Consider the following 14,284-nt stretch of genomic DNA (forward strand, 5'->3'; position numbering starts at 1 on the left):
TCCAATTATTCCAACCCTTTCTTACAATATCAACATTACAATGATAATTCCATTACTTCACTATTTTCTCCGACTATCTGTATCCTCTTTAGTCTTGTACATAGTCCCTCTTCTGTCCCTCTCCCCCTCTCTCCCCTCCCTTTCTCCTTCGCCGCATCCCATTGATGCTGCCAGTGCATCTTGCACATGCGCAGTGGGGTAGTCTCAGCCATCTGCAGGAAACCAATTAGCAGGAATAAAGAGCTAAGTGTTTTTCTCTCCTCTATGTTCAGACCTCACTCTACCTCTCCCCCGCTCACACCCCTCCGTCTCTCTGTTTACTGTAGATATAGCTTTAAGAAGACGATTTTAGGAACACAGAGAGGAGGACTGTGTTATGCTGCTCTCTCTGCGGCTGTCCTCTCCTGTACGCTCTCTGGTCCAAAGGGAATATGTGGATGTTCAGTAGACCCGCTATTTGACTGGATTACTACAGATACAGTCCAAGGAGTCCAGAGACGCCGCCGCCACAGCCGCACAGATGTGAGTCTGCGTTTGTTTCTAACTGTCGGCGATATCCCTCAAACTGCTGGGGGATATCGCGGATATTGGCTGTGCTGTTGAATGGAAAGAAGAGCTTTGTGCCGCTATAGGCTGTTGCGGTTTTTTATCTCTTTTGAGTAGGCTAAACAAAGACAGAAGTACGCTACAGTAATATAAACATCGTCATAGTCACCATTCCAGTTAAATAATGTCTGTGTCAGCTGGTGTAGCCTATATTGGTTAACATCAGCAGTTGCAGGCTACTGTCAGCGATAGTTCCTCGGTTTGTGAGTTTTTCCCGCGCTGACAATGCATACAAACGCAATCATCTACGTTTCCTGTCGGTTCAATGTTTTCAGCTCAGTTGGTGAAGGGAGGTAAGCCCTATTTTCTTTTATCAGGGTAGGATATAATTCTCTCTCTAAAGCGCGACTCATTCAGTCGAATTCCCGTTAACCAGTATGCCCCCACCTCTCTCTCTCTGTCGGCCTCTCTCTCTCTCTCTCACACACACACACACACACACACACACACACACACACACACACACACACACACACACACACACACACACACACACACACACACACACACACACACACACACACACACACACACACACACACACACACACACACACACACTTACTTTCATTAAGTAATAGTTTCCCATACTAGATAGACATATAGTGGGGAATAATTGTGTCAATAATTTTAGATTTGTTATCGATAGACTAGGCTATTGATCTGTGTAAATGAAAACCTTTAGAGCCAAGGCCAGTGGTAGAAGTTCACCTGACAAAGACTATTGTTTATTGTGTTGCAGTAATTAACACTCAGTCCTATGTGCATGCATTTCTTCCTTTAAATTCTTCTCTCTCTTCCCCCTCTCTCTCTCTCTCTCTCGCATGCTCTCCATCTCTCTCTCTCCCTCTCTCTCTCGCTCTCCATCTCTCCCTCTCTCTCTCTCCCCATCCCTCTCTCAGGTGGGGTAGTGATGCGTGGCTGCTGTAGGAGCCATTATGGACATCGGTGAGGGAGGGAGAGGAAGGGATGGAGGGAGAGAGGGAGGAGAACCTAACATCAGCACCAAGCCGTTATCTCATCCTCTCCTGACCCCGGAAGTGGTTCCTTCTAAGGGGTCGCCCTCTCGTACCTCAGCCCCGGCCCCTGCCAAAGAGCCCTCTAACCTGACCCAGACAGAGCAAGGGGGTGCAGAGGGGACCGCAGGCAGAGAGGAGACCCCAGAAGGGGAGTGGGGTATATACTCACAGAATAATGGTGTGACACTGAAAGAAGAGCAAGAGAAGGAAGAGAAGCTAAATGAGAAGAAGGAGAAAGAAAGATTGTTACTGGTGGAGGACAGAGAGGAAACGGGAAGAAAAAACCTTGCACCAGCCTTCAGCAGCAAAGACAGAGGAGAAGAGGAAAAAGAGAAGGAAGAGGAAGAGGAGAGAGAAGAGGCCATCTCAAACCAAAGCCAAACCAAATCCAAATGTAGTCTATTACCTCGACAGAGCCAGCACAGCTCTGCTTCCAGCACTGTTATGGCCAGTGGCACATTGAACAGCAACATCCACATCACTGCTTCCAATTCTCCAAAGCACTCTACCTCTCCTTCTACCTGTCCAAAGCTCTCATTATCACCTTCCAATTCTCCAAAGCACTCTACCTCTCCTTTCACCTCTCCAAAGCGCTCCAGCTTTTTCCCCTCCTCTCCTTATCCTCAGAATGAGACAGAGGTGAGAGACACAGGAGAAGTACAGGGCAATAGTCCTTGTTTTCCTCTGAGCTTTAAACCCCAGCAGTCTGCTCTGTCTAAGTCCACCAGCCCACCCGCTAAGGATGATGGTAGGGCAGACGCCACTCACACTTCCCTTATTTCCAATGGAGACACCGCCAAAGTTCCAAAACCAAACAACAACCCAGAAGTGAGAGATGGAGATAGAGAGATGGAAATAGAAAGAGATGATGATGAGGGAAATGGAGAGAAGGAACGAGAGGGAGATGAGAACATAGAGACTGTATCTAAGTACCTCCACTCCTCTCCCTCCTCTTCCTCCTCACCCTCCTCTCCCGTCTCACTGAACAGTCACATGGCATTGATGCACTCCCGGAACTCCTGCAAGACACTTAAATGCCCCAAATGTAACTGGCATTACAAATCCCAGCAGACACTGCAAGTCCACCTCAGAGAAAAACACCCAGAGTCTGGGGGCTCATGTGTGTGTGGGGGCTTGGGGGAGAATTGTGTTTGTGGAGGGTCAAGGGGTGTGTGTCTGTACTGTAGCACAGGGAAGGCCCATCCTCGTCTATCCCGAGGGGAGAGTTATGTCTGTGGGTACAAGCCCTATCGCTGTGGTGTGTGTGATTACGCCACGTCCTCTAAAGGAAACCTCAGCATACACATGCAGTCAGACAAACACCTCAGCAACGTACAGACAGCAGGACAAACACAACATGCGCACAGCACACACACACACTCCACACACAGCGCGGGCTCCACTGTCAGAGACATGGCAGGCGGTCAGGTGTACGGACACACACACCCCGAAGTCACGCAGCCCCCTGAAAACACACCACCCTACCCCAGCCATCCCTCCTCCCAGGGTAAGAGGTGGCGGTGTGAGGTGTGTGATTATGAGACCAGCATTGCGCGTAACCTGCGCATACACACCACCAGCGAGAAACACACACAAAATGTGCTGCGCCTGAAACACACACACAACGTACTGCAGCTGCAGAGAAGCTACTACCTGGCCCACTGCAGGAGTCTGCCTCCTCATCTCACACTGCTACACAGCACAGGTGAGAGACTACACACACACTGACACATACTTAACTACTGTTCTGTTGGGCTCTGTTCACTGGCACATCAAGTTAGGTTGATACTTGATTATATCCATGCTTATATGTATCGGCCTGTCTGTGTTCTGTGTGTGTGTGTTCTAGGTGGGGAGCAGTCTTTGGATATTCATCAACTAACAGCAGAGGAGCCAGTTGCCCCAGATTCAACCCTGACCCCCTCCCCCTCTCCTCCTCCCTCCTCCTCACCATCCCCTTCTCCATCCCCCTCTCCCCCTTCTCCCCTGTCTCTCTCCCCCTCTCCCCCTCCTCCCCTGTCTCTCTCCTCCTCATCTCTCCTCTACCGTGGTGTGTTCCGGTGCCTGGTGTGTTTCAGTTTCTCCTCTGACAGTCTGGAGTCTCTTGGGTCTCACCTGAGTGCCCCCCGCTCCCTGCCCCAGTCTGAGTGGCGTTGTCTGGTGGCCGGAGGCTGCTATTGCAGGCTGTGTGGCTACAGCACCCCCCTCACAGCTAACTTCACCTTACACTGCCAGACAGACAGACACAGGGTCCGCTACCAGCTGGCTGCCCACCTCTGGGAGAGAGGGGAGAAGGGGGAAGCTGTGGACTGGGAGGAAGTTGGGAAGTTGGTTGCTACAGGCAACCTGGTCCAGCTGAAGTGTAACGTGTGTGACTTCCAGACCACCAGCTTGGAGAAACTGAGAATACACAGCGTCAACTCCCAACACCAGGCCAGCCTCAGAGTCTACATGGTCAGTACAAACACAATAATTGCTGTTTTTGCGCTATACAATTGTTTCGAAATATTTGGCAAATAGACAGCAAATAAAACACAGAGACCAGATTTATTTTGTACATATTTCTTTCTATCACACCTTGTATAACTCCAACTTCCCCCTCTCTCTTTCCTTCTCTCTCTAGTTCTTAGAGCAGTATGACAGTGCAGTAGCTGGAGGCTCCTGGTTGTTCCACTGTGTCTTGTGTAATTACTCCTCCCGCTCTAAACTCCACTTACTGAGACACACCCACTCCACGGGTCATCATAAGAGGGAGGAGCTTCACCGCTTGCAGCTTGTGAAAAGGAGGAGCCTGAATAAAGGAGAGGATCTAGCTGCCATTTTCAGCATCAGGAAGTGCACCAATCCTGAGATAGGTAAGAAATTCAGGTCGTCTTTTCCCATTCCCTTCTCTCTGAAGTGTGCACTTGTTCATTTCTCCTGAGGAATTTAAAAGTATGGAATTATTGTAGACATTGGCAAGAGGGAATTTCGACCATATTTTGAACATCAGTCCAGAATAAATGTATAAATAGGTTAGGTAAAATTAACTGCAGGCATAGGATAAGTCAACGGAGAGAAGACATTAGAAGAAACTTGGAGAGATGGAGCAAGGTGAAGAGAGAGTGATTGAGAGAAAAGGAATGATTGATTATGGTCAGGGGTCAATTGGGTTAATTGATTTGTCGATACACATGCTCGTTACATCCCCTATCACCCCGACAATGCTAACGAGCACCTACAGCACCTACTGACTCACTGCTATTGAACTGTAGGGTGGCAGGTAGCCTAGCGGTTAAGCGCTTTGGACCAGTAACCGAAAAGTTGCTGGTTCGAATTCCAGAACTGGCAAGGTGAACAAAAATCTGACGTTGTGCCCTTGAGCAAGGTATTTAACCCTAATTGCTCCTGTAAGTCACTCTGGATAAGAGCATCTGTTAAATGACTGTAATATTCCAGAATATAACTTTCAGGCCAGTTACCCAAGACACTGGCAATAGAGATTCTCCATTCGAGCATGCTTTTTAGTCCATGACTAGGCTTAGTGAGGGTCAGAAACTAGACTTCTGAGTACCGTTCTAATGACTCCTACTGTACTCTGTTCTATCTCTGTCTGGTCTAAATCTGGTCTAACTCTGTCTGCTACTCTGTATTAAACAGTCAATAGCAGGTATTTGGTCTGAATGAACTGGTCTGAATCCCAGGAGGCTCTTTAATAGAAAATCAATAATGGATCAATCTGTGTGTGTGTGTGTGTGTGTGTGTGTGTGTGTGTGTGTGTGTGTGTGTTGCTGTGTATTAACATATGTGTTATCTTTCTAGATGAAAGCAGTGAGGAGGGGGAGAGGAGAGATTCCTTATCCCCAGCCAAGCGATCATTCTCTTGGCTGGAGGAGACACAGAGCCCCCTCTCTCCCAAATGCCCCAGAACCGACAAGCACACCACTGACCAACATACTACTGCCAAGTGCCCACTGTGCCAGGACACACTGGTACACACACACCTGAGATGTCACCTCACACTCATTCATAGTGTGGCCCAGGACTGTGTGGAGAAGCTCATGAGCACTGTAAGTGTGTGTGTGGGTGTGCTCTAGCTACCTTTCATAAGCAGAAGTGCAATCAAGCTGAAGGAGTTTGCTTTTAGTGTCTCTAGCAAACAAAGAGTGCTCATCTCTCCACATCACCAACCTCCATTACTTTACCCAGCATGCTAAGTGCTCTTTGTCTCCCTCTCTGACTTCACTTGACTGCCTTCTTCCTTTTAGTCTTCCTGTTTTTCCCCTCATCCCTCCCTCTCCTCTCCTCTCTCTTACCCTCTCCTCTCTCCCTTTTTTCTCTCACTCCCTTTTCATCTCTCATTCTTCTCTCCACCCGTCTTCTCTCTCTCCATCTTTTTCTCTGCACCCCTTGTTCTCTCTCGTCCCCCCCCTCCACCCCCCCTCTCTCCATCTTTCTCTCTGCGCCTCCTCTTTCTCTCACCCCCTCTCAACCACTCCTCTCTCTCTCTCTCTCTCTCTCTCTCTCTCTCTCCCTCTCTCTCTCTCTCTCCATCTCTCTGCCACCACAGCCCCCATTTTCCACCCCTCTCCCTCTCTCTCTCTGATAGTAGTGTAGGTTCATTAATTCAGTCTGGGGTGATGATGGCCATTATGTTCCTCGCTTTCCAATTACTCTCTCAAGATTAAGCCTGACCTTCACTCTCTCACTGCTGCACCCGCATATGTGTATGTGTCTCTTCTGTCTCTGCCATGCCAAGTGTGTGTGTCTTCCTTCTGTGTGTGTGGTTGATATAAAAACACTCTTCATTCTATTTCCCTCCGTCTCGTATTATTATTCATTGATTTAGAAGTAAAGTGTGTAATGGGAGAATGAGGTGATGTAGACAATACAGGAGCATCACTATTATTATTCCGTCTGCACTATCAAACAGGAAAGACACTGTTTTGACTGACTATAAAGGCAATCAGTCATCTGGATAGGTTCAGACTGACGTTCAAAAGCTTTGTTGTTGGATTCTTTTCCAGGTGGCAGTGGATTCCCATTCAAGCGACTCCAACACAAACGAATATCAAACAAACGATTCCAACACAATCGACTTTTACGCAAAGGAGTCCCTCAGAAATGAGTCTCAATCAAACGACTCCCGTATAAATGAAGAAGTGATACCAGCCAAAGATGTCCCTGCTCTGCCCACCCGTCCTTGTGAGGATCAGCATCTAGCAGAGGACAACACCTCTCACCTCCCAGAGTCCCCCAGCTCCCTCCCCACTCCTCCCTCTCCCTCCCTCAGCCACCTCCCTTCATCCGCCTTACCTCCCTCTCCTCCCAGCGATGCCCCTCCCTCCTCTGATCGTCATTGTTACAGGTTCCGCTGTGGCAGGTGCAGTCTAGCATTCCGGACACAGGAGAAGCTGAAACTGCACTGGCAGTACCATGCCATGAGGGCGGCGACAGAGTGCCACCTCTGCCCCAGACGCTGCCGCAGCCAAGAAGCCCTGCAGAGACACCTGCTCAACACACACCTACAGGACCTACACCTACAGGGTACACACCCTGACCAGATTGAAGCACACATCCAACGACCAACCAGCCTGGAGGGGGAGGAAGAGGAGGGGGAGAGTATGAGTGAAGAAGATGAGGAGGGAAATGAAGGAGAGGAGGATCAAAAGGATGACCCAGATGAGGAGGAGAGGCCCAGTCCAGGGGTTAGTAATAGTGACAAGGGTTCAGGGCAGCAGGAGGAGGAGGCAGGGTCAGAACCCAGCCCCCTCATCAAGGGCTCGAACCCGACTCTGGAGCGGTTCCTGGACCCGGCTCGGCCCTACAAGTGTTCAGTCTGCTGTGAGTCCTTCACTCAGAGAACCATCCTGCTGGTCCACTATAACTCTGTGTCCCACCTCCACCGAGCCAAAGCCAGACGGGCCCTGCATGACTCCAGCCCCAGTTATGCCGACACCCCCCAGGGCCTGGAACCAAGCCCCTACCGGTGCAGCCTGGCCTCTGACCCCAGGCCCTACCGCTGCAGAATGTGTGGGGTGGCCTACAGCCAGAGCTCCACCCTGGACATCCACCTCCGTTCTGTACTGCACCAGACACGAGCCCGTGCAGCTCGAACCCAGCTACCACTGAACCCCCACACCCACCAAACTCCAGCCTCAACTCAGGCTCCCCACACCCCAGTCCCATCCTTGGTCCAAACTCAGACCCCTGCCTCCAGCCCTTCGCCTGGAGGAGGAGAGGCATCTACCAGGGGAAACCCCCCAGCAGCCACCAGACCAGCCCCTGCCCCCCCAAGTCCCTGTTCCTCCCTGAGTGAAGCCCAGCTGAGTGTGGGTGTCTCTGGGCAGGTTAAGGGTCAACAGGCTAAGAGGAGGAGAGTAGAGGACCTGACCGCTTCCGCAGGACAGCAGGACCTGATGTTACTCCAACAGCAATTAGCCAAGGCCCAGATACTACAGCAACAGGAGTTAGCCCAAGCCCAGATACAGCAACACACAGCCCTCCTCCAGCCCCAGCTCTTTAGTCCAACACTGCTCCCACACCTGCTAAAGCAGCACCTCCCTTCAGCAGCAGAGATTCTCCAACACGGGAACCTCTTCCCTCCTCTCCCCTTATCCCCAGACAGCCTATTCTCTCTACAGCAGCAGCTGCTCCTGTCCTTCTACCTTTCTGGAGGGTTGCATCTCAACCCCAACACAACCCTTATGAACCAGACCACCTCAGCTGTCTCCCCTCAGACCACCTCAGCTGTCTCCCCTCAGACCACCTCAGCTGTCTCCCCTCAGACCACCTCAGCTGTCTCCCCTCAGACCACCTCAGCTGTCTCCCCTCAGACCACCTCAGCTGTCTCCCCTCAGACCACCTCAGCTGTCTCCCCTCAGACCACCTCAGCTGTCTCCCCTCAGACCACCTCAGCTGTCTCCCCTCAGACCACCTCGGACCAACACCCCCAGATAGAGAGGCTTGAACCTCCCTCTCCACAGCCAGAGACGAATGGAATCCAGTTTCCAGCCCATGCCCCGAAATGTGAAACCCAGGCTGAGACCACTGGCAGTGACTCCCCCCTCCACCAGACAGAGAAAGAGTTCAACCCATCCTCCCCTCCTGAGGGAGATGGAGAGAAGAATGGAGAGCTGCAGGAGAGTGAGAAGAAGGAGAGGGCAGAGAAGGCCCTCAGAGTTCTGTTGGAAAGATATGGCTGGGAGCTGGCCCTACAAAGCACTCAGAGCAGACAGAGACAGCAGAACAGAGAGATGGAGGGATGCCTGGAGGAGGAGAAGCAATGTGGAGAATGTGGGAAGCTGTTCTCTGACTCTCTGATCCTGAAGAGCCACCAGGAGTTTGTTCACCGTCAGATGATCCCTCCTGTAGTGTTGGAGATGTTCTCCAGACAGTACAGACGGCAGTACGACCGCCTTTACCCCCTCAGACCCTTCACACCGGGGGAAACTGAGACTACTGTTGTTGCACCCCTAACCCCAGCTTCAGCACCTCCACCTTTACCCCCAGCACCAGCCTCAGATTCAAACCTCGACCAAGCCCAATCCCTCGCCGTCTCCCAAACCTCAGTCCCAGCCCTTACCCCAGCTGCAACCCTAACAACCATAGACACAGACCCAGCTGTTCGCACACCACCAGCACCAGCATCCGTATCTGTAACCCTGTCCCCAGACCAAGCCCCAGTTAATTCCCTCTTCCCAGTTCATGCCAGAGCCTCACCAACACCCTCTCCTCCTCCACCCCCCCGCCAAACAAAACCACTTTCAGAGCAGGACAGTACCACAACGACAAACACCCCTTGCCCTGACCCCTCTCAAACTATCATATACAAGCCCAAACTCTCCATACCCCCTCTCCCCTTACCCCAACTCCCCCTGCCCCGTCTTCCTTTATCCAAACTCTCCTCTCTTCCCTTTCCCATAGACCCCTCTCTCCTCCCCCTTGGTCTAATGCAGCCCATAGCCCTCCAATCAATGCTTCAGTACCAGTCCCTGTTATCGTCCTGCCACCAACCACCCTTATCCCTATACACCAACACCCACTCTGCTTCTTGCCCAGCTCTTCCCCCATACACTACCACCCACTCTGCTTCTAGCCCAGCTCTACCCCCATACACTACCACCCACTCTGCTCCTAGCCTAGCCCTGCCCCCATACACTACCACCCACTCTGCTCCTAGCCTAGCCCTGCCCCCATATACTACCACCCACTCTGCTCCTAGCCCAGCCCTGCTCCCATACACTACCACCCACTGTGCTCCTAGCCCAGCCCTGCCCCCATACACTACCACCCACTCTGCTCCTAGCCCAGCCCTGCCCCCATACACTACCACCCACTGTGCTCCTAGCCCAGCCCTGCCCCCATACACTACCACCCACTCTGCTCCTAGCCCAGCCCTGCCCCCATACACTACCACCCACTCTGCTCCTAGCCCAGCCCTGCCCCCATACACTACCACCCACTCTGCTCCTAGCCCAGCCCAGCCCCCATACACTACCACCCACTCTACTCCTAGCCCAGCCCTGCCCCCATACACTACCACCCACTCTGCTCCTAACCCAGCCCTGCCCCCATACACTACGACCCACTCTGCTCCTAACCCAGCCCTGCCCCCATACACTACCACCCACTCTGCTCCTAACCCAGCCCTGCCCCCATACACTACCACACACTCTGCTCCTAGCCCAGCCCTGCCCCCATACACTACCACACACTCTGCTCCTAGCCCAGCCCTGCCCTCTCTGGAGCGTAGGCTGGAGGAAGGAACAGAGGTTAGGCCTATGAGTGATGTGATGGCCGGTGATGGAGAGGAAGGGGGAGAGAGGGAGGGAGAGGGGGATGAGCAGAGGAGGGATAGGCGCCAGAGGACCACCATCAGTGCAGAGCAGCTAGAGGTTCTATACCAGCGCTACAGTCTGAACTCCAACCCAACCCGCTCTGCACTGGAGGGCATCACCAGGGACACAGGGCTGAAGAAACGTGTGGTGCAGGTACTTTATCATTCTCATAGTAACATTTCTTTAATTCTGTAATGCTGAATAATCTTTTGTGTAATAACATGTAATAATGCTGTGGTTGTCTGTCCTTCCTCAGGTATGGTTCCAGAACACCAGGGCTCGTCAGAGGAAGGGCCAGCTCCAGACCCTGGGGAGAGGAGGTTTAGGTGTGGGTCTGGGTCTGGGTGACAACCACAGGCGCTGTCCGTTCTGTAGGGCTTTGTTCAAGGCTCAAAGTGCCCTGGACGCCCATGTTAGGGCCCGCCACTGGTCCCAAACTGACAGACCTGCCTATGGCCTGTCTCATCAGATAGGTTCCGCTGATGACTTCCGCTTTTCTCACAACCATGGATCCTACAGAGACAGGGAGGGTCCCCCACTCTCCCTCCAGCATTCTCCCTCTCTCTCCCACCATCCTTCTCTCCCTACCTCCCTCCATCCCTCCCCGAACCCCTTTCATCCCTCTCCAAGCCCCGGGGTCATCCCCACTGAGAGAAAATACATTTCTGGGAAAACAGATATGACCTTTGACCTGAACGAACCCGACATGGAAGAGGAGGAAGAGGAAGAAGGTCTGTCAGTAAAAATATTCCCTTCGTCTGACCAGGCTCATGAGGGTAACCATAGCAATCTGTTGTCTCTGGGATACAAATATGGGATGGCAAGCTTCAACGTTCAAGACTGTGACCAGAATTCCAGTCCAAGTCTGTCTGAGAGTGTGGATAGGCATGGACCGAGACAGCAGCAGCAGCAGAGGCAGCGTACACAGATGACCCCCCAGCAGGTGGCCAAGCTCAGAGCCTGTTACAGGGAGCACCCCACCCCCAGCCCCCTGCAGTGTGAGGGCCTGGGACGGCAGCTGGGGCTCCCACGCAGGGTGGTGCAGGTGTGGTTTCAGAATGGCCGGGCCAAGGAGAAGAGGGCAAGGAGCCTCAGAGTTGACCCCACCACAGGATAGAGGGAAAGGCAGCAGAGGACAGGGGAGAGAACGCACACAGCCATGAACTAAGTGCATGTCACTCACAACAATAAACCAACCAGATGCCACAGAAGCCAAAGAGCATTCTACCAGTGTACCTCACCCCTTACGCAGCCCCAAAACATCACAGGGCAGACCTCCTCTAGAGCTTTAAGACACCACTCCTCTGTTCCTCTGTCTTGCCTTTCCCCTCCTCTCCTGTCCTCCAACCGATACCTCAGGAGTTAACCCCTCCATGCCAACAGATGTCCCTGTTCTGACAATAGAATCTGGAGAACCAGGACACAGTGTGTGCCCCTCCCACTTCTGTTTAAAGACTTTACAAGTGCAAGTATCAAACTGTTAGACGTTTTAGTGTATAGAACGTTCTTTCAAAGTATAAGAAAACTGAAAGAAACACAAGCAGCTACGGAAAACAAAAATGTAAAATATTCTTTACAAAGAGCATCTGCAAAGACTGGCTTGGATTCCAAAGCTCGTAACCAAAACCTTACATGTCCGTGGATTGTGTTGTCAACATGGTGGTTTTAATTTCCAAACCGCAGTACAAACCATACAGTGAAGAGTAGAAGTGAGACTGGTGCGTATCAATAGACTGACTGGTCTACGTGGTGCTGAAGCAGACCTCAACCTTCTCAAGCCAATGATGACTCTACTGCACATGTACTGAACACTCCTTATGTGGATAATAGGCCAAATAGCACTGAGCTAAGTCCACTTTGTCCTTTGTGAGGTCATATAAGAAGCTATTTTGATAACGTTCGACCAATATATGTCACAACTTTAACCAAACACTACACAACATTGTCTGTGTTTAGTAAATGTTTATGAATATTATGGATTAACGGTCGTTATTATGCTTCGATAAGACAAGTGTAATTGTGTGGTGTATGAGAACATAATGTAGGCGTTATGATGTGGAGTTGCCTTTTCTTATTGAAGTAAATACCAATATGTTGTGTAATAATTCCATGTCTACTATACTCAGGCCAACTGAACTGTTTTTTTATTTGGTCGTAGTAATGTACTAGTTTCTCTTCTGTTCCGAATGCCAGACACAAAGTCTGTTTTGAAACCTTATGATGTAAATATTGACTGTTGATATGAAGTTCCTATAATGGTAGTTCAAAAGAAACCTCTCTGGATTTGAGAGATCTGAGCTTTCTGACCGATCATTGATAGTTCCATTATTCCATTATTACCATGTTAAATGGTGTGAGGGGTAAATTAATGTACAGTATGTAGCTTTTATATGGTCGACTCAGTCTCCCCAGAGACTGCCGATGTTCTGACCAACCGTACTCACTGAGAGTTACTGACGTTATACTGATGACAACTTCGGATGTTGTGTTATACTGATGAAAACTTTAGATGTTGTGTGCACTTAACTCTCTCACACACTCTAACCATTTTTCTCTCGCTCTCTTTCTCATCTCTCCTCTTTTTGATCTCTAAATGTAATAATATTACTGTAGTAACAGTAATAACTATGATAATATCGAATGCTTTAAAACACAACCCAAAGACAATAACACTGTAACCATCGATGCATAAATCCCACAAAAAAACAACTTCAAAAGTTGACTTGATAATGTAACATTGATTGTTGGGAAGAAAGAGTGACTGTATCAGACCTGCTGTATCTGTCTTCACCAGGCCACTGGTGAGTGTATACTGTCACCACCAGATAAACCAAAACCTGTTATTATACTAGGATGGAGGAGCACTTCTCAAAGCCCCCCCCCCCCCCCCCCCCCCCCCCCAGCTACTAGTGCACTCAGTAGGCGTGTACTCAGTAGGGAACCAAACCCTAGTGTACCATACTCAGTAGGGAACTACTTCAGAGCCATTGCAGTGTGTAGAGTGGTTGAAATGTTTTCCTCCTCAATGTCAATGTCTTTTTAACCAGATGGAAGAATCCATCTCAGTCTTTGAGGATGTCCAGTTGGCTGCTAACGTATTTTTAAAATACTTTAATAACAACAAACTGTTATAACACACATGACGCTGTTCATAACCTGACCTTTTATTCTGATGTTAACAAAGAGATACTTGGGGCGGCAGTATTTACTCAGTAATGTATTACTATGTGGACAGTGGTTTCTGAACAAAGATACAAAGAAGTTACAATGACACTATAAAGATAAGATACTTCTATACTTAAGATCCTGCATAGCTATTCTATGGCAGGTTGGATTGTATCTAGCCCAAACCTTCCACAGGTCTGTGTACCAGTATGTTTCTGATCTTGTGTCGCTGGCTTGTTTAGCCATGTTTGTTTCTGCTTTAGGCCAACAATGTAGCCTTGTAGCTATGTAGCCATGCTTGTCCCTGCTATAGGCCAGGCAACAATGTAGCCATGTAGCTATGTAGCCATGTAGCTATGTAGCCATGCTTGTCCCTGCTATAGGCCAGGCAACAATGTAGCTATGTAGCCATGCTTGTCCCTGCTATAGGCCAGGCAACAATGTAGCCATGTAGCTATGTAGCCATGTAGCTATGTAGCCATGCTTGTCCCTGCTATAGGCCAGGCAACAATGTAGCCAGGCAACAATGTAGCCATGTAGTGACATAGACACGTATCCCATGTACCTTGGTAGGCACGTAGTCATGTAGCCACACAGATTGTAGCCATGCAGTGATACTGAACACAGAAACAGTCTGTCATCCAGGCTAACCTTCCAAAGGATTCTAACTCTGTTT

The 14,284-nt window shown here is 50.2% G+C and overlaps 1 protein-coding gene across 1 annotated transcript; it reads left to right on the top strand.

Moving 5' to 3' along the window:
• The first annotated feature begins 254 nt into the window (after positions 1–254).
• On the top strand, positions 255–13,331 carry LOC124042424 (zinc finger homeobox protein 3-like). Its single transcript, XM_046360692.1, has 7 exons — positions 255–522; positions 1,508–3,329; positions 3,474–4,078; positions 4,248–4,479; positions 5,426–5,673; positions 6,631–10,596; positions 10,700–13,331. The coding sequence occupies exons 2-7, from the start codon at positions 1,544–1,546 to the stop codon at positions 11,558–11,560; spliced, it is 7,698 nt and encodes a 2,565-aa protein (XP_046216648.1). The 5' UTR covers positions 255–522; positions 1,508–1,543; the 3' UTR covers positions 11,561–13,331.
• The last annotated feature ends 953 nt before the right edge of the window (positions 13,332–14,284 follow it).

This window comes from Oncorhynchus gorbuscha, linkage group LG01, assembly GCF_021184085.1.
Source record: "Oncorhynchus gorbuscha isolate QuinsamMale2020 ecotype Even-year linkage group LG01, OgorEven_v1.0, whole genome shotgun sequence".
In the NCBI taxonomy this organism is placed as follows: domain Eukaryota; kingdom Metazoa; phylum Chordata; class Actinopteri; order Salmoniformes; family Salmonidae; genus Oncorhynchus; species Oncorhynchus gorbuscha.